Source organism: Zootermopsis nevadensis, unplaced genomic scaffold, assembly GCF_977971745.1.
Source record: "Zootermopsis nevadensis isolate Lab colony 2312 unplaced genomic scaffold, Znev_1.0 Znev_ptg000002l, whole genome shotgun sequence".
NCBI lineage: Eukaryota > Metazoa > Arthropoda > Insecta > Blattodea > Termopsidae > Zootermopsis > Zootermopsis nevadensis.
Genome location: NW_028259134.1, coordinates 14,709,867 through 14,731,730, shown reverse-complemented (window position 1 = coordinate 14,731,730; position 21,864 = coordinate 14,709,867). Strand labels below are relative to the sequence as shown.

The 21,864-nt window shown below is 36.4% G+C and overlaps 1 protein-coding gene across 3 annotated transcripts in view; it reads right to left on the bottom strand.

Annotated features, from left to right (window-relative positions):
* Window positions 1-21,864, bottom strand: part of LOC110836631 (tudor domain-containing protein 5) — a 41,254-nt gene that overhangs the window by 14,636 nt on the left and 4,754 nt on the right. For all 3 annotated transcript variants that reach the window (XM_022078035.2, XM_022078036.2, XM_087350562.1), the window contains exons 4-11: window positions 19,834-20,236; window positions 18,416-18,582; window positions 17,633-17,816; window positions 9,872-9,984; window positions 8,782-8,961; window positions 6,651-6,856; window positions 2,776-2,914; window positions 959-1,183 (exon numbers count right to left, since the gene is read on the bottom strand). In XM_022078035.2, coding sequence (XP_021933727.2) covers window positions 959-1,183; window positions 2,776-2,914; window positions 6,651-6,856; window positions 8,782-8,961; window positions 9,872-9,984; window positions 17,633-17,816; window positions 18,416-18,582; window positions 19,834-20,236 — 1,617 coding nt within the window. The remainder of the gene's footprint in view (window positions 1-958; window positions 1,184-2,775; window positions 2,915-6,650; window positions 6,857-8,781; window positions 8,962-9,871; window positions 9,985-17,632; window positions 17,817-18,415; window positions 18,583-19,833; window positions 20,237-21,864) is intronic.

Sequence of the window (21,864 nt, the reverse complement as noted above, 5' to 3'; positions counted from 1 at the left end):
TTGAAATGTTTACAATTACCTTTCTTGCTGAAACCCGAAAGAGTACTAAACAAATATAAAAATATTACAGCAGTTTCTAATGTGAAATTAAATTATTGGTGCTAAAATGAGCATAAACAGTATTCGTCAACACCACAGCTTGGGCAATCAGACCTGTTTGAACTCCATAATCTTTAAAATTAATTTAAAACAGCATAAAAATATTCAAAATTATGATCAACGCAAAACAGATTTTGCATGCAACAGTGAAACATGTTTTGCAGAATGTTGTCATTTGACCATTATTCCTTATAAAAACTTATCTCACAATCACCTCAGTTACACATATGGGATCACACATCACATCTGCAATATTTGTTATATGCTATATAGAAACAAGAATTACTGATAAGGTTTCTTATAAGCTCTTTCTGAATTTTTCAGTTATGAAACACTTTCTTGGTTTCTGTTATTCAAACAATAGAGAAAGGCAACCAAGCAAGCAAGTAAGAATTATTATGGGTGAACAGACAATTGGTAAATGAGAGGTAAGAAACAGTAAAGGCAAATGTGGTGCCCAAAGTTTGGAGGACAGCTGAAAGAAAAAAAACATGGAAGATATACAAACTTATTATTATTGTTGAACAATTTCAGGTCTAGTCATAAAATGTAACCAATTTATTCCAGCAAGAATAGATAGTTTTGATCAGAAATTATTTTCTTAATATCAATGTCACACATGAATCTTAAGATTATTAATTCTGAATACTTCGGTTGATCCTCAAGTGAATTCTTCAGGCACTTTTATCAACAAGTGAGCACCTATTTTTCAAGTTAATTTGATCAAGACACATGCCCCTGTTCAAGCTTCAAGGCCTCTTGAATGTGTCAATACATTTTATACACTGGAATCTTTCTAGGTTTATGAGTTGCTTAACCATTGACATTTTATAAAGAAGTACATACTTATTAACATTACCTCATGATCTACTGATGAGACAACAGCAATGAGATTCTTGTCAGACACCAGTTCAAGAAAACGTATATTGACTTCATAGGGCCATTTTTTAGCACCATCAGCTGGCATTAGGTTGACAAGACTAGCTTTAATTGCTTGCACTGGAAAAGTACTAAAATCCTGGTGCATGAATAACAACTCATTTTTCTTCACTCGACTTGAAGTACCATAATCAACAAACAGAACCTGCAACAGGAAAACCAATGGACTCAAAAATAATTGTATTTGAGCCTTAATTACACTGTAGTGTTATTTTCTTATACTGCATACATGCACTGTAAATACTGATTTTAATCTTCTTTATCATGTGTATCTTACATGCTATTTGCACAACATACGTAAGATGAGCACATAATGGAGATACCATGCCAATTCACAGGCTTCTTCTCTAAAAGTACATATTGAAATTTGATGACTTTCAATATTGGAGAATGTATACTAAAAGTTAAGTGATTATGGCCCAATTAAAGGTAATATCTCAACACTCACATGGAGGGACTGAGGAAGACCATGAAACACTTCAGTCATGGTAACTGTTTTTCAAATCAAGATTTGAATCTGGGAACTCCTGAATACAAAGTACAAGTGCTAACCACTCAGCTGCTACATTCAGTACCAATCCAATATAATTCTGACTTTACAAGAAACTCAAATCAATTTTTTAATTTTTCTTCAAAAAGCCTTGATGTAGAAATGATTGGGACATAATATATGACACATATTTAATCAAAATCTACTATAGTTTCAGTTCAGTGTATAATTCATATACAGTGTGACATCTACAGAGTCATTAGCCTTGCTAAAATAGATCCATATTTACAATATATGAATATCAAAGCCAAAGACCTATGCAAAATTGAAATTAATATATTTGAAAAACAATTCCCTACACCCAAAATAAACTACACTCAAGCTGCCAGACTTTGTAGTTGTGAGGCAGGAGCAACACTAATGCCATATATTTTGTGAAAAATCATTTGAGATCATTTCTCTAAACTGAAAGCACAATTACTCTGTACATAGTGAAAATGAAATTGTTTTAAAAATATTTCTACAATTCCAATTATTTCTGAAACTTTCTTATAAACATGAAAATACTGTCTTAGGGCGGCCGCACACCAACTGCATCAAGACAAGCATCAAGACATGAGACAAAAGACGCAGTCTTCCTTCATTCGCGATTCAGACTCGAGTCCGCACACCACAGTAGCACGTGTCTGCGTCTTATCACATCTTCTCTAGTTGATGACATGACGTCATCCAGTGAGGAAGATATTTTAATGTACATGTGGCTTAAATTACGTAAAAGAAGGAAAAGGAAGTGGATTCATGACTCTAATGAGTCATTAGCTCATTAAAATAAAATTAATCAGTGCACTTATCATCTATGTTTACTTCTTTTGAAACTGCATGCCAAGCTTTATCAACCTCCTCCTTGTTTTAGTGGCCCGGGGATGAATAATCGTATATTACCGGGAATTTCTCAACCATCTGTACTATTTTAATATTTATTTGCTCTTCACTCATGTCGATAACGTACACTAGTGCTGTTCCTTGAGTACTGATGTCTCAGTCTTGATGCACAGAAAAGAAACATGCCATGTTTTGCTGCACGTGTCTGCAGCATGAAGCTGACGTCAGCATCATGACTCAGACTGGTGTGCGGCGGTTTTCATAATCTCATTCGTTTCAACTGTGCTCCTTTCTTTGCGTCATATCGCAGACATCATGTCTTGACGCATGCCGGTGTGCGGCCTACCTTAGATTTGTAATCTTACCTGTGCATCAGTAAGATTGTGCACTGCAGTAATGCATGCACGATGCCATTCCTTATTGAAGGGAGCCATACAGTACTGACCAATTCTAATTGTTACATCTGGCATATGATAACATTTTGCTTCTTGATTATAGAATTCCCTAAAACACCAAACACAACTGAAGGTCAGTTCATAATACAGAGAATGATTCCTAAGCTGACATTAATACAAACATTGGTCAAAACTATGATGAGGATAGCTCAATCACAGGCTACAGGTTGGATGACTAGAATTTGATTCCTAGCAGGAGCTAGATGTTCTTTTCAACATGATAACTAGACCATTATAAGCCGGGATAGCTCAGTCAGTATAGTGACTAGCTACGGGCTGGACGGCCGGGGTTTTATCCCCGACGGGGGCAGAGGATGTTTCCTCTAGCCTCTGTGTCCAGACCAGCTCTGGGGCCCACCCAGCCTCCTCTACAATGGGTACCGGGGTCCTTTCCCGGGGGTAAAGCTGGCCGGGGTGTTATGCTGACAACTCACCCCCATCTAGTGCCGAGGTCAAGAAAGAGATGAGCTATACCTCCACTCACCCCAAGTGCCTTTATGGCATGTAGCGGGACAAACTTTACTTTACTTTACTTTAACTAGACCATTGCTCAAGCACACAAATGGGTACCAGTGAATTGTTCCTTGGGAGTAAAATGGACAAAGCTTGCAGGTGACTGCTCATCATCTAATAATTGAGGTCTAGAATGCATGATCTTTTACCTCTGTGCTCCCTATACACCTTTACAGTGTGGCGCTCAAACCACATACCTACTGGTCAAGACCTGATTCAGTCTGAGCTGGCATTTCTTTTTTTAAACACATCATAAGCAAACAACCACCTGTCATTGATGGTAACACTGTGGTTAGTGATGTTAATCTCTGTAATCTGAATGAGATCTGAGGTTCTCATGTTGGTGAAGATGTCAATGTTAGTCTTTTGGGTAATAATGCAGAGTGGACTTGTAGCGTGATACCAACATTTCAGAGCAATATACTGGCTACATATTCAGAATTGAAGTGAGGTTGTTGGTAAGTGGGTACATTTATATGGTTAGAGGGATTAAGCTGAAATGGCTACGGCAGACAGCAGATTCTCTGGGCTCTCAATCCACCTAAGACAGTCCTACCACCATGTCCAAAGAACCCTACACTGGTGGCTCCTTTACCCTTTGCCAGCACTACCTTCAAGAGCATTAGCAGGGTGGTGTCCAAACACAATAACAAAATGGCAGACCTCCTATCAAGAATACCCTCCAGCTTCCTTCAGCCTGTCAAAGACCAGGAGGCCTTCAAATTGCCAATTTCAACAGCAGTCAGACAAACTAAACACAATTGAGAGGTTGGTCAAAAAGCACCACCACCACATCCATTTCTACTGTAAGTCCACTGTGGGTGAACACAGCATAAACCTAGGCATCACATCCAACTGCAAACACCAATATTGTGGCCACATGCATTGAATGGACCTTCAGGTAAGTAACAGAGACTGAGATCAATCCCAATAACATGAACAGGAGGATGGCTGCTCTCTCAGTAAAACATGAAAACCTGTCATACATGCCTTGAGGGAATAAAAGCAGGCTCTTGCTGAGTACATGACGTGTACTTCCTTCCAAGCCTACTCTACTACACTATTTAAAGATGCCAAACCACATTTAAACCATATTACTACCGGACAATAGCACACATTACTGAATGAGGCTGACTGGGGCAGCTACAGCAAGACAGAGAACACATAACATCCCATGTCACTATACATTTAACTGAAACTCACTGCTGAAGATACTCTTGATCTAAAGGTTAATAATTTTCAATGATGACACATTTCTTCAAAAGTGTTCATATTTTACATTAGGGATCATATACTAGATACATGAAAGATAAATGTCAAGTTCTGTGTTGGTTTCTAAAACTTTCTGCATGTTTTGTATATGAAAATTCAAAATCCATTATCTTTATGCACAGAGTAATGAATTTGGAATGTACTTTTATGAAAATACAACAAACAAAAACATCATTAAATTTTATATTGTTTTATGGACTATTACCATCTAGGACATAAGAGACACAGAGGGACAGTGACACTTATCAACAACTTTATCTATTTTATTTTACAGGATTAATTGCATACGAAACACTCTGACAAACTGTATAAAAAGAAAGTCAATGCACAATATCAACACTCTAACACCAACTGTTAAAATGAAAACAAAATATTACTGCAAGGATAAGTACAATCATGCAGAAGTAAAAAATCTGAAATGCTTTATTGTAGAACAACTGAGCAGATAAAAAAAATTATTCCAAATGCAAACTGTTATGTTAACTGTGTTTATATAAACAAAGTGTATTCTCCTAAAAATGGATATATGTTGAAAAAATTATATGTGATATTAATTGTTTGTTCTAACAATAAAAACCATGTAATACAAATTAAGAAAATGCTTTATTTAATGGTTGCCTAATGACTATTATTATGTATACAGGATGAGTCAGAAGCATGTTTACAAACTTCATGTGCGTGTTCCGGGATCAAAAATAAGAAAAAATGTTCCTATGAACATGGGGTCGCAAATTTTTCATTTTCGAAATAATAGCCAAAAATAAGTTTCAATGAGTTGACTTTATATGAAAGTGAATCCAGCTTCCAGCAAAAATTTTAAATTAACGTTTGGGCAGGAATTGTTGGCGACATGCTTATTGGTCCACACATGCTTCCATCACTTCTAAGAGAAACTTCATATCGGTACTTCTTAAGAAACACTTGCCACGTCTCCTTGAAGATGTACCACTGAATACAAGAAGACAAACGTAGTTTATGCATGACAGAGCCCCAGCACACTTCTTCCATCGTGTCAGATATCATCTTAATGAACAGTACCCTCAGCGATGGATTGGGCGTGGTGGCACAGTAGCATGGCCACCGAGGTCACTGGACCTGACTCCATTGGACTTTTATCTGTGGGTTCACTTGAAGTCCGTCGTTTATGCAACGCCCATAAACAATGATGACAACCTATGAGAATGTGTGCAGAAAGCATGCCATATGATTCGAGGAAACCCTGGTGTGTATGAATGAATCCGTCAGTCTTGTGTACGTTGTGCTTGTGCATGTGTGGAGAATGGAGGAGCAACCTTTGAGCATCTGTTATAAAGAAACATCTTTGTCCTTATACTTGGCAATAAAGGCATACATTGAAAATTATTTTTGGCTATTATTTCGAAAATGAAACATTTGTGACCCCATGTTCATAGGAACATTTTTTCTTATTTTTGATCCTGGAACACGCACACGAAGTTTGTAAACGTACTTCTGACTCACCTTTATATACAAATTAAGATGATTTTGAGAAAAATCTTGTTTGTAACTTTTCAGTATGGTTGTGTGCATTTGATTTTCTGTGTTCTATGTTACTGTGACAGTCTCGCGCTGTAGCCGCGTGGTCTGAGGCATCATGCTTCGGACTGGCAATACGGTATGCGCACTGGTTTGAGTCTTGGGGGAGAAGAAATTTTCTCATGAGCTTTCAACCAGTGTATGTGACCGGTGCCAACCCAGCATCGTGAGGAAATTGGGGAGCTACAATGAGTAGCGTAATCTGGTCAGGAAAGCTAGCAATGGCTGGGGGTTCATCGTGCTGACCACACGTCACCCTATATCTGGTTGGATGATCGTTCACCTCTGCTTAGGCATGTGAACGTGAGGCCAGCAGTCAAGCTAGTCGGCTTTGGCTCTCTGGAGTTGTTACGCCACGGATTTTTAATGTTACTGTGACAAAGATTATATGAAATATGAAACTTTACTGATAACAGAAGAAATTGACACTAATATCCAGTACTTACTGTATATCATTCATAAGTCTGTCCAGTGCCAAGTGAGTTTTTTCTCCTCTTAACAGTATCCAGAAGTTCTGAGGTGTATAAACCTCTGCCACCAACACCTCAAGAAATCCTCCTGGTGCAGTTTCAGGTGGTATATTCTCATATGGGATTGTTCCCTTTGGACCAACCACTTCAGGTTTATACAAGTCTGGAAAGGGGTCTTGTGGCTACCCACAAAGACAAATGCAGCATTACATAAATATACAAGCATGGTGAGTGATTCTATGCATATATGATGGATTTAAATTAGTGTAATCTGGATATCAATAATAGTTAGTGCCAGCTAAGTTATGTTGAATGGATACAGAAATGACAGGGGTGATTATTTTTCTGCTTCCTAATATTATCACAATTACTACTACTAAATCCAACAATGGTTGAATAATGCAACTTACTTATTACCTGCTTCATACTCAGGAGGTATCTGATTCAGATTCTGGCTAAGGTTTATCATTTACATATCATATCTATCATGTATTAGAGTGAACCTTTTGATGATGAAATGATGTAGGTAAATCAGTCCTTGTCAAACTGCATCCCACACAGAAGGCACTAAAAGTGGTCACCCAGGGCATCCACGTACAAATGGACATGATGCTGTAATCTCTTTGCATATGGTGATTTTTTTTTGTAATCAGTTGTTCAAGTAAACATTTACCTTCAGTAGTTACCATACAAAAATATTTGGTATAGGGTTTAATTAGGGGTCCTTGCCAGCCAGAGGTCTTCTGAGAAAACTCTGTCCTCGACACATACAGGCTCAATTAAAAATTGTGTCCAGTTGCCCATGGTATGACCACTTCAAGCACCTTATGTAAGGGAACACAATTTCACAAGGACTGAAATATGCACCTATATAAAAAATAAAAATATGTTATTTAATATAACTGGGAAAACTATAACAAGTCATAAACCTGGTAAATTATTTTGTTTACAGTGAAATTCTCTTCGTTTTAACACTCAACTAAAATACACTGTGGATCTTTTTATTTTGGTTTAAATCTAGTATTTTCTAATTTTAATTGTTCATGGATGAAAGACACATATTTACCAATGCCTCTGGTGTAAATTTTTCCTTATACCACTGAAGGGTAAACACAAGTAGTGTACATGTCAAGAATACAAAGACAGTTTTTATCAATGATGATATTTTACGCTAGTTTTAAACTTTACACAATCCCACAGCCTGTGCATTTTTCACATAATATGCCCCAAACAATGTGGCTGAGTTAGCATTCCTGCTATATATTTTGGAGGTCCCGGGTTCAAACCGTGCACCAGAGACATGCTATCCTAAATGAGGTTTTGACAGTTTTCCTGTGCCTCTTCAGACAAATTCCAGGATAGTACTTCAAATTAGGCCATGACCACTTCCTTCCACATAATTTCCAATTCACTATTAATGATGCTATGTAGTCTGTACTGCTAGCAGTGCTGTTAAAGAAACTACAAATAAATAAATAATTTCAAGGAACACAATGCTTAACAAATTGTAATTGTAGAGATTTAAAAAACTGTACAAATTAAATTTTTGTAAGTCACGTCATATTAGTTCAAGCAAGCTTCATTTTCTGAATTTAAAGCTCCATCTCTTGTGATGAAGGGTTAAAGGAAAGCAAGCCTTACCAGAAATTCTAATTCATTGTATAATATATTCTAAGTTACAATTTTTTTTAGAGGAATGAATACCATGTCTCATCACACAGCTGCCTCAGCTTTTACCAACATTTATTTCTCTAAATCCTACAAAAATTTCAGCATCAATTGGGAAATAACATGTGCATTCAAAAGTCTGATTAGAACAATGTAAGACAAAAGAAATGATGACAGACCTATATGTAAATCACAGGAAAATAAAAGGAATCTCAATTATGTTGTAAAGGTGTGAAATGGATGCAACTGCTTCAGGATCGGGGCTCAAGCCATAATTTTGTGAACATGGTAATGAATCTTCAGGCTCAATAAGAAGGAATTTCTTAACTAGCCAAGCTCTCACCTGTTCATGGTTGATCATACATTACGAAGTATCTTGAAAATCACACTGATAAATGGCACTAAAATTGGAATGAAAATTTTTCTGTAACACTCTTACCTCAGTTATATGTGGTAATGGATTACCCAATTCTGGTTCTGTATCATAAGCATGAGGATATACAAGTATCTTCTTGTTTACATAGCGCATGTGCAAAACCGTATCATTGAGAGACAGAAGAAATGACTCCATTGTGTCAAATCCCATCTCTTGTATACTGAATGAAGTCAAGAACACTTCCTGAAACAAGACAAAGTTATATCTGCTGGACACTAACAAGCATGAGGTATAAAATATTCATGAATGATGCAAGGAAGGCTACTATAATCTCACTGACATTAAGAATAAACTACTGGTCTTCTGAAACAACACTGCATCATATGTTAAACACACAGTCAGTGTGTAACAATGTTCTAAAACTGGCCTACAATGGTAGGTTTCCTTTTACATCAAATCTACATAAATTCATCATCAGTTTATTTACTTCAGGAATCAATGTTTGTATAATCTTAATTAAATATCTTCTGACTTATCAACATAACAAATAGAGTAATATAATATTTCTTGTTTCCTTCAATGCTGATGCACTTCTAACACATTAATATGAATACAGTAAGAATCCATTAGAGAGATAATTTTATTGCATTATACAATCATAAAGATGCATTTTTTAGTGGATAAAATTATGAAATCTGAATAGTTTATCAATTTATTTTGATTTGTTCAAAGCAGATTTATGAATTTTAATGACATGATCAAAGACTGACAAGTAAAAGAAAACTGAAAAACTAGGTTTGGTTCCAGAACAACCTTCTTCTCATACATGACATATATTACTTTAGGTTGAGTTATGTTATTACAGTTCATGTGAGCAAAAATTACAACAATCTGCCTCTTCCATATCTATTTTATTATATCAGAAGAGACAACCCACACCTTATTCCTCAGTTTTCTCAAAAATATATACTGATAACTTCATACATTCTTCCTTACTTAATTTTTGTTCCTTATTAGATAACACATAAATTCCCTTTTTAACACAAATTATTTAATATGTATGATCCAAATGTTGTTCTTATTCAGTAGAATAATCACACTGAGAGACTCAAATATTAAAACATACAATTTAACAAGTAATATACATACATACCATATATCGACTGAGGAGTTGATCACTTGGTATTCCGTTCGAATAATATGTGAGAAGCTTCACAATGTTCTTCTTTACTTTTGATGGTACAGAAGGAAACATTTTTGTTGATACTGAAATAAAATTGGTTTTATCTCTGGATATTGTAGAAATTATCTCTACTAGAGTAGTACAATAAACATTCAGCATTAAAGACAACCATTATATATTCAGTATTATAAATTAAAACCAACTTATAAACACTATGTAACCTATACAGCTGATAAGGAAACATTAAACATATAAAAATTCCTTAAAAAACAATTTAAAATACTTCAGTACTTTATAAAGGATATTTAAGTCAACAATTCATTCAAATTTTACAATATCATAAATCACACAGAAAAAAATAACACAACCAATAAGCAATCAGGAGATATTTAATCAGTTTTCTATTTGAGTTATTGCTAGACAGCAGAATCAGGCAATAGAAAATAAATTATGAGAGCTACCAAAAGAATATATGACTTTCTTGACATTTTTTATATTACTAGAGCAGGGCACTCCTTTCGGAGCTCCTAGGGGGGGGTTGATCAAGTTTGTAAAACGCAACCAAGTCACTCAACTTTCTACGTCCAACCCCACCCTTGCAAATCTTCGTCTGTTTTTCTACGTGTGTCGTTAATATGGTCTCGTTTATCGATGTAATTCTTCTTTCGCTTTTCTTTATTTCTTAAATATGTCAGATGTTGTAGTTCTTTACGTCGCTGTTCAGAGGCCAACTGTTCTTGGTCACTCAACTTTCTACGTCCAACCCCACCCTTACAAATCTTCGTCTGCCTTTTTCCCCCTCTGTTCTTATTGAATACGTTTTTCTAAGTTTATCGATGTAAGACTTCCTTCACTTTTCTTTATTTCTTAAATATGTCAGATGTTGTAGTTCTTTACGTCGCTGTTCAGAGGCCAATTGTTCTTGGTCACTCAACTTTCTACGTCCAACCACACCCTTACAAATCTTCTTCTGCTTTTTTCCCTTCTGTTCTGTCCTTTCGGAGCGCATTCTCTAATATGATATTTTACTTCTCTACTTCGCTGTTCTTAGTCATCAGTCAAATTTCTACGATCTAGTATTCGATGAAGACGTATTGTTGATTTTAAAATACTATGAGAAATAACGGAAGGAAATTTTTGAAGGCAATATACCAACACAACAAAGAGAGTAAAGAAATGACGTAACATATTTTATTCTATGATTTTTTCGAATAATAAGAGTGTTACACTTTTACATTTATCGATAATTTTTTTAGATTTTGTAATGCGATTATCGTCGAAGATAATCCATTCATCGTTATAACGTCGCCACGCCTTGAAATGTCCGTCGTTTCCAGTACCGTTAATGTCCACAAATTCTACCGCACTTTGCAATTTCCAATGTTTTCCATACATTAATTGGTTGTTTTGTCTCATTCTCATTATTTCAAATGTGCGTAGTCCATTTAGAGTAAATCTATTTATTTCCAAAATCATGTACTTTTGACGGTCACCAACAACAATTTCTGTCGTTCCACGTATGTAGTGTTGTTGACATTCCGTACACGTTCCGTTCACATCTGTTTTGGTTTGATACTCCAATAAGTCTTTGAAGTTTATCACGTTCGTTTGTGGTAAGTTCATGAACAATATTTGGTTTTTATAACGTTCCTCAAGTTGATGACCATTTCTACATGTTTTTGTATTCACCGTCTCATACTCAAACATGTTTTGCATAGCAATTGGTAACTCGTCGAATATGTTGTAAATTGTTTCGGACACACTTTGAAAATCTCTTCTTAAATGTTCTTTAAGGTTTTGTCGTATTGAAATGACATGTAAGTTTTGAGGATGACTGTATGCGTTTGCAATCTCGGAGATCAGTTGTGCACCAATGTTGTCGCCCTCGTAGTCATTTAATATCATTTCTTTCAGACTTTCAACGAACGCAGTAGCTGAATGCAACATGTTTATTGAGGAAATCAAGAAGCAGTCTGATCCATTGGCATTCAAGAGTTTGAAATGTTCGATAGTTGGTACAATTTCACGTGTAATCGTCGTTTCATTCTGCTTCACTCTCCGTATAGGCTGTTCATCCTCTGTAACACTTATTGTTCTTATATTCCCTTCAAATTTTACACGTTTAACTGCATGTTCAACTGCTTCACTTTTAATTTCGTCAAGATTAATTTCAATTTTTCGCTTTCCTTCTTTTTGTTTAATGTCTTGTGTTATCCTGCAACTCATACTCTGTTCGTTCAATATTTCTTTATAGACAACGTTTTTAATGAGATTATTTTTTCGTCCCTTTTTTAGATAAACAAATACACAATTATCGCTTGGTGCACGTGAAAATGCGACGTAGATTTGTCCATGTGCGAAAGCATCCTGTTCCAAATAAATGCCAATTCTTTTGAACGTTTGGCCCTGAGCTTTGTTGATAGTGATTACGAAGGCAGGCGTTACGGGGAATTGGCGTCTCCACATAGTAAATGGGTATTCACTGTCACAATATAGTTTTATACGTGGAATGAAAACAATTTCCCCGCAATGATCTCCCGTTATGACCATACATTGAAGGAGGTTGTTGGTCATCTGCTGTACTAATAAACGTGTTCCGTTAACTAATCCTTCGCAAACGCTTAAGTTACGTACCAACATGACAATAGCGTTCTTACGTAGACGCAAATTATGTGGGGGCAGTGATCGTGGTCGCAAAGTGTTTAAGTATTCGGGTGTCACCATTTCACTGAACTTTTCTTTGTCCGAGTCTTCGACACCATCAATGCTCGAGTAGATTCGCTCAGTCTTTTCGTCGAGTAAGTCAACAACTCTCTCATTTATTTCGTCGACGTCACAATTTCTTGCAGCAAGGATTGCGGTAGTTTTGAGCATTTCGATGTCATTGTTTCTTATTATATCTCCGCAAATCTTTTCGACTAAATCGTCCGTACAAACCATGTTTTCAGGCACTTCTACCATGTCGTCGTGGTCGTTGAGACGTCCTTCGCCGAGGTCGAGTAAGAATTTAGTCCATTTTATAGCTTGGGGTGTGGCGCGCATGTTTTCAGACAATGACGTGACCTTAAAGTGTTTCCACAAAGTCGAATATTTTATTGTTGAATACAGTGTTGACGTTTTGTTTGAATTGCGTAAGACAGGTAAAATCTGTCTAAAGTCTCCACCGAGCAACATAACTTTACCTCCAAAGGGTAAGTTACAACGTGTGAAGTCTCGCAAAGTTCTATCGAGTACATCCATACAATACCGTGGTGCCATTGGTGCTTCGTCCCAAATAAATACGTCTGTATCTATCAATTCTTTTCCTCTGTTATCCGTTATCGAAATGTTGGTGTTAGAGTCAGGCAAAACAGGAACGGGCAGCCCGGCTACTCTGTGGACAGTGTTTCCTTTAGGCAACAAACTTGCTGCAATACCTGTATAAGCCATCGTAGTGACTTTCTTTTGTCGTCCTACTAACAAATGGTACAATGTTTTATATGTGTAAGTTTTACCGCATCCTCCTGGACCATCAATGTAGAAGTACGGGTTTTTGGCAGTTGGTTTTCCGTCTATATGATTAAGTATTATGTCAACGATTTCCTTTTGTTTCTCGTTCAATGACTTGTACATTTCTCCACCAATTCCAATGTGTTCATCAACAGTTAATTCTTTGTTACAAACTGTCTGTAATTTTTTAATTTCCTGAGGCAGTGTTGGAAAGTCCTTCAAACTTTTCCCTTCAATAATTAACAATTCATTAATATTAGCATGAGCTTTGTCACGTGCGTCAGAGTCAGAAATTTTATCTTGTTTTTTTAAAGTCTTGCGCCATTATATCGATGAAATCATTGAAAAGCTCTTCGGGGTGCAATGGGTGACAATGCATTAGAATCTGAACAAACAAAACACGTAGCTGATAAGGCATTTGGTAGATCGCACCTTCTTGCATGCAACGTTTCCATTCAGCGTCATCTTCGATTAGTCCACGTGCTAAACAGGCTTCTCTGAATGTTTGGTAAGTGACAGTGTCGTAAGTCTTTAAGTCCTCATAGTTTTTTGCGCCTTTCACATTCATCAAAAGAACACGAAGATGGAATGTTTCTTGATCTCTAGGGCTTACACTATAAACGCGTCCGATTGTGTGTTTACCATCTCTTCGTGGAAACCATGACTTCTGTTTCTTCAAGTTCGTCTTTTGTTCGTATTCGACAGTGGACGCTCCCTTTTCTTCTTCGTCATCGATACCTTTCATTTCTGCTCTCCACGTATAGTGCTTTGGAATTTCGAAATAATAATACTTTCGTGCGTTTTGGTCCTGTTTGTTCAATTCGAAATATTCAAGGAGCATTGTTGAACCGGCAATTGCTTTTCGAATGTCTTCGTATGAAGCTTCTTCTCCAAATTCGACGGTTTGTTCGTTCGGCAAATGCACAGGTAGACGTATGATTGCATGACTGCGCCTGTGCATTTCATTCTCAAGAATGCGATGTGCTGCTTCTGGAGCAGTGATCATGCGACTGTCTTGGTAGCTGGTGATCTCGTCGTAGTGAAGCTCATCTCCTTCGATGATTGTATAGTTTGTCAAATCACCACCTTTAAAAGCATATTTGTATAGGTACTTTACTGAAGTAATCGATGATACAGACTCAACATTGATGTGACAGTTTAATTCCTGCATCAAATACGGACAGTATGGAACAACGTCTTGATTTGTTGCAACAAATCCATTTTTTGCTGAGTAAGTGCGTCCATTATTTTGTCTTTTGTAGATTGGATAACCGTCTTCGACGATTATTGTGCAAGGAGAATACTGTTTGGGAAAACCTTTAGTACACTCATTTCCCTTCATGCAACGCGGACTACATTGATGAATCATGTTACGCGTAACAATGTCGTAAAGATTTGGTTGTGTTTCGGGGTCTGGTAGTTCAGCGCAAATGAATTTGTCAACATCTTCATCAGTCTTAATTTTTGATCCTTCTTGGAGATTTAAAAGGATATGTGCATGCGGAAGTCCTCGCTTCTGAAACTCAACTGTGTACACGTAAGCAAGCGACTTTCCCATAACTGAATGTTTGGTCAGCAAATCCATCAAGTGTTTGAGTTTCAACTTGAATACTCTGTCAACGAAGTCGGGTCTGTCTGGTGGTGTTTCATGTGGTTCGAGATTTTCGCAAATTTCACTCCAATTAGGATTGGTCGTAATGGTGATGAACAAACACGGCGTGCCGAAAGCAGCGACCATTGCCATTGCGTCTTGGTACAGTTCCAACATGTATCGTGGCGATCCAACGAACGATGAGTTCAAAACTTTAATGCGCCCGAGTTTTTTCTTCTTTTCTTTTGCAAGCTTTTCCAAGTTTGCTTTCAAACTACTGCACTTATCTACACGTTTATCTTGTTGGAGTTGATACCTCAAGTAGTTGATAACGTCTTTCTCACGTTTAATTTCAGTATCAACCAAGTATTGTTGGAAAAGTTTCCCACTTTTTGTGATTAGATTAAATTCCTTTTCGCGAGTAGCGATTCTATAGCGAGCGAACATTCCTCGTGTTAGACGATCACGAACTTTAGCATCTTTCAGTTTCAGGTCTTTATGCCATTGCATTGTGCCGTAAGGAAACAGAAGGGGATAGACGAAGGGTTCAACGAATGGATTCATTGTCGAAAGACGTCTGAGTCTTTGCTCCTTGGTACTGTAAACAACAACATACGAATCAGGAATGTCACCGTCGTCGGTTTTAGGACACACAACAGCGACGTCATTGCTCCATTTCGGATTGTACCTGTTTTTGTCGTCTCCAGGAAGCATCGACATAACCAAGTTTAGCTCCGGTTCAGACTCGTTGTTACGCTCAGCGTTTTCTTTTTCAAGCTTGTATTGGTAGTTCATCATGCGATAGGATTCTGCGTGGACGTTAATGCGCGAAATTATATTAGTTAATTTCGTGACAATTTCTTCTTTGATGTCATCTTTGGTGTCGCCTTTCGAATTCTGACGTGCATTTTCGATTCTTTGTTTGACGGCTTCTTCTTCGTCGATCATAAACAGTTGACCAAAAGTTGCATTCTCATTATCTTTCGGAAAAGATGCCGCATTCATGTTATAATAAATTTGGCCATGCAATTTAAAACAATATGGCCCTGGTCGATTAATTCCGAAGTCCATGAGATTCGCTTGAAATGATGCGAATGCAAGCATGTTGTTGTAAACACGACATTTGTTGCGAAAATGTCGAAGAGAAAAGAGTTTTCTAAGTTCATCAGGATATTCAGGCAACGAATCAAGCACAACCTTTCCATGTGCACAACAATCATAAAACGATTTACTGGAACGTTGAGTCGATTCATCGAGCCAGTGAAGCGCTTTGCAATGAATACATTCATAGTTCATAGGTCCGAGATAATGTTGTTGATGTTCGTCGTTCATAAAATGTGCTGCTATTAGCAGTCTTCCTCGGTTCTTCATTACTAATTTACTTTGATATCTAATAATTTTCTTTTCAACGTCTTGTTTTATTTTCTCCTCTGTTCTTACCGAATAAGTCTTTCTACGTGTGTCGTTAATATGATCTCGTCTATCAATGTAAGTTTTACTTCGCTCTTCTTTATTTCTTAAATAGGTCTGATGTTTTAGTTCTTTACGTCGCAGTTCAGAGGCCAACTGTTCTTGTTCAGTCAACTTTTTACATCCAGCCCCACCCTTGCAAATCTTCGTCTCAAAATCGATCATAATCATAATATATCGAATGAGTATCAGTTTACCTTGTTGGAGTAGGTACTTCAAATACTTGTTAACGTCTTCTTTCACTTTCCTGATGTTTTAGGACAACTATCAGAAAATTATCAATAATGCGATTCCACGTGCTTCTTCTGGAACAGTGATAATGCGACTGGCTCGGTAGTGAAGCGTTATTTGTTTACTCGGCATTGTTGTGTTGTACTCGGCATTGTTGTGTTCCACAACAATGCCGAGTTTGCTTATAGTTGACATTGTTGATGACGTAATTTATTGACGACAACGACTAATCACAAATTTTTATAAGGAGAAAACCCAAATTCACTTCCTTCTCACAGCAACAATTACCAGTTCCACATATTCTAATTTGCCGTGAAAACAAATACCAACAGCAAATACAAAAATTACCACTGATGACTATATTTTAAAGAATTAACTTATATTACAATGAAAGCTATTAATCAAAAGCAGAATATGGATGAAAAAACTGAATAAAAACTATTATTAGAAGATAGAATGTGAGTCAATCTAAAAGAGAAAATAATCTTCATAAATATAACCTGTTGGCAACTATGAATATCAACACGACTGACTAAAATGTATTAAAAGCCCAATTTTAAGCCTATTTGTTTTTATGAAGGAAAGAAACAAGGCTTATGAAATCACCAGCTTCTTAAGTGTCTTACACTTTCAACTTCTGAACCAACTGGCTGATTTTTGTAAAACTTGGTAGGATCAGTATGTAATGTATTTTAATTTCTTACAATCCATAATACCAAGATACTGGACACAAAAACTTAACAAAACACAATGTAGATGTTACATATTCCATTCCAGGTAAGTTTTGCCAGCAACAGATACTAAGCAACTTTTTTCAAACATCAAGACTCTTAATATGAAGTACACATCCCCATTTTTGTACTATTGACAGAAACGCACGTACACATACAAGATTTTATGGGGGAGGGGGGAATAAAATATAAAAATCCCATACAACAAACACAACTTACCTATTTTATTAGATTTGATGTCATATGATGAGTACTGAGAAGGCAGTTTTTTCTGAGCATCGAACAATTTCCAGTCTGTTCCATCTGGTTTAATGCAATGGAACACATCAGGTATATTAGACGCCATCTGAATCACACTTACAAAACCGAGGCTGACATAATCTAACACGACCCTGAACTCTTCCTGTAATATTCAGCAACAATACAACATTAACAAAATAACTCTGAAAGGATACAATTTTATTAAAACATGCACAAGCAAGATTTTAGACTGATTATCTGGGTAATGAAGCCATGTAAATCTTGTAGGTGGTACCTCATATTTCTGTCCTGAAACATTTATCACCACCTAGAACACCTACAGAGGTTTACTAGGTACAGTCAAAATGATCCAACAACTGTTCTTCCTGGGATCTTTCTCAGAACAAGCCAAGGTTTAAACCTTTGGTCCAAGCTTAGGTTACAAGAACATTTGCACCACAAGTCTGATCTTACAGGGAGTATAGCTGGTAGAGGGAGGGCCTGCAGTAAACCAAATTGGAACCCTAAGGTAAATCCCCATCCTGGGTGGCCAGCTAAAAAGGGCAGAAGTGCATGGGAGAAACCATGAGTCCCAATGGAGCAGATTGGGAATTCACAAGGTCTGGAAGAAGAAAAGGGAGGGCTGCTATCACCAAAGATGTTCATGTAACAGCCACCATTACAAGTCATGGTCATTATATATGGTTAAGAGCTTGGTGATAAATAAGTGAAAACCACTAATACAGTTACAGTACAGTTTACCTTATATAAATGTGGAAGTTCTGAACACCAAATACCACCAGGATACTTGTCCAACAAAAGCCGCAAGTTTAGTTTCATCCGCTCACTTATGATATCACTGGTACAAGCACTGTTGTAAGTACATATATCAGGTATTGGTGATTTGCTGTTAAGAATCACATTTATACCTGAAATAAAAGAAAAAATATTAACATGATAGAAATGGAAACGTGTTGCACAATTTGCAGACACACAACAAACAAACAATCCATCAGGCTTCATCAGTTTTCAACAGTTCAAACAGGCAGTTATAAAAGCATTTCAGAATCACATAGTTCACTTTTATTCATCCCACAGAATCACAGACACTGGAGAACTTGAGTGAAAGGATGCTGCATATAACAGAGAAACTGACAGTGTCATATTACTGATCTGGATGCAAAAAATGGGAGTACAATATTAAATCAAATCTTAACGAAATGAAATGCGAGAATGTGGACTGGATTTGTATGACTTAGGTCAGGACTCTGTGGCAGCCTATTATAAAAATAGTGATACAATTTCAACTTCCATAAACATCACAAAATTTTGTGACTACTAAGGTGACTATTGCATTTTCAAGAATTCTTTTCCATGGTATTAGAAGGAAAACAAAAATTTGGAATCCTTATATTTAACTAGTATAACTACTGGTTAAACTGGAATTTTCTTTAAAACTATCAAAAAATAAAACTACTCATTTTCATATATCATAAGCCATTTAATCCTAACAGCTACAAGTACTTTAGCTTAATTTTCTGTGCAGCTATAATAAACGTCAACACCTAGCCTGCATATGATGGCAAAGGAAAAAAATCATATCCCTACTAGGGGTGGAACCTGCAAAGTTCAGCCCAAACCCAGTCACTTTTACCAACAGAGCCACCCCAACTCATGATGAAAATATGGAGATGTGGTTTAATGCACTACTGTTACAGCTATGAAGGAAAAAGTAAGCAATTTGGTACGTTACATAGCAAGAAATGTCACGACGTACACAATAAGATAATGAAATCCAGGTTACAATGGAGTGAGCATATGCTTATTATGAAAGAGACAAGTAATGCACACAAAATTTTGGTGGGGAAATCCATCGGAAGACTAACCAGGAGACGGAAAGATAAAACAAAGATGAAAACATAAGCATTAAAATGCAATAGCCTTCAAAGATATGCTCATACAAAGTTTCATGAAAATACATCAACCGACTTAACAGTAACAAGAGGTAATCAGACATCACATGGTCATAATATCAAAAGCCTTCATTTCTCCACAAAAAGAGGAAAGTAGGCAAAAGCCAGTCAAAGTAACAGTAACAAATAATCCTAAAACTCAGTGGGAAAGATAACATAAAACAAGTTAATAAAAGATTATTCAAGGTTAAATGATCCACTACACACCTTCCTCAGTCTTTTCTCTGTTAGTCCATACATCACCAACACCTAACCGCCCATGAACTTCCTCTGAAATAGATGCATCATCTTCATTGTTTACTTTGCATTCCAGTTCATTATCTTCCTCCACAGCACCATTCTGTTGAGGGTGAATGTCATTACAACTTTCATATCCAACAGTCCCTGAGTTAGAAATGTTCGAATCCCGACAATCAATAACTGACTGTACTGATTTTGGTCTATACACTGGTTTAATATTTTGCAAAGGGTAAACCATCCCTTTGGAAACCTTCAAAAAGTGATTAAGACAATTAAGTAACTGGTAAACACCACCGCCATCATATATTCCATAGTTCCGTAGAGTCTGCATGGAACAAAGTTCTTGTTCGATGGTTTGGACTGGCACTCCCTGAAAGAAATATATTGTACTGTCTTAAACAATTCTGTTTCGCTTTTAGAATAAGCTATAATGAAACACGTTTAACCTACAATCCTGATTGCAGTATTTATTTCATCCATTACAGGGTACTCTGAACATATATGTCCTAACATGTATAGGAGTATAATATGATGAAAATAAAATACCATTTTCTTTCAAAAAGTAACCAACATTGGACTCCAACTGTGTACTGCAGCATCACAGTGTGTATATTTCAATTACTTGATGTCTGTTCATTTGTCACTTTTTACACACTCTTGCTAAGTGTTTATCAAACTACATGTTTCAAACGCACACACCCATACGTTGCAGATAAAAACACCTCCACACCGAAGAATACCTAGTTGTGCCACAATAACAAGGTTCAAAGTGTTCTAGTAATCAAACATTTTATCATAAATGTAACAAAGTTATTCATGCATAAAAACAGAAAACTAGCGTAACAATCACTATACTTAGAAGGAAGATATATGCTTAATATTTTATATCAGTTGACTAACAAGAATGATAAAATTCTTAATTTTTAGAAACAAGAGTGCAATAACTACACAGACACATCAAAACTGAATACGGGTGCATGTCCAAAACATGTAGTTCAATGCACTTAGGAAGTGTGTAAAAAGTGATGAATGAACAAACACCAGGTAACTCATGATTCAGTATGACTGGCAAGATAAAGCTTTCAGGCAGACTATTTTCTGCATTAAGGTTTATATGGCTGCATCATGATAACACAGATGATACTGGCAGTTTTTAAAAACATGGCCATTTTCAGAATTCTAAACAGATTTATAGGTATATTATTTGGACATAATAAGCATTAGATATGAAACCCTCTACTGTGACAGGAGCTCAAATCCTACATTAGCATCCACATAAACAAATCTATTTTTGTCATTTTTTAAAATAATACAGAATATTGTTTTCCAATGGGAAAAAATCTTCCCATCATTCATAATCATGTATCTGAGAGATTTTGAATGCATAAAATAATCTATAAAAATGTTATAACTACTTCAATAAAAATCACTGCATTTTAAGAACCACTTAAACTGAATTTATAACTAAGAAAAGTATAAAATCAAGTAAATGAAAATCTATTAGGGTAATAACACATTGTGCCTAGTGATTGTAATAGTATTATACATCTCATACAGACAAGGTACAAAAAACTGTTCACACAATCTTGACTTTCCTTACAAAAACTAAATGCAATAACAACATGAACATTTCAATAATCTGTAGATCAATGCTCCTAGCACTGGGTATCAACGTTATGGGTTTCTAACTTATTTCGTTATAAAGTTATGCCACCTGAAGCAAAAAGCTGAAACTGCTTTGCTTGCAACTCAAGATGAATTCCTTCCTGTACTGACCATATGCTGGTGTTCCCAATGCTATCGCACAACCAAGGCAAAGGGAGCAGGCAATGGAACTATTATACATCCCAATCTAAATATATACACTGTGTCCGTAAAATAATGGTGGGGTTAACAATGTGGTGAGGTGACTCATTCAAGCTAGATACTAAGTTTGATCAAAACAAGATGAATAAAGTAAGTCCCAGTACAAGCAAAGTTTGCCGTTTGAGAATGAAA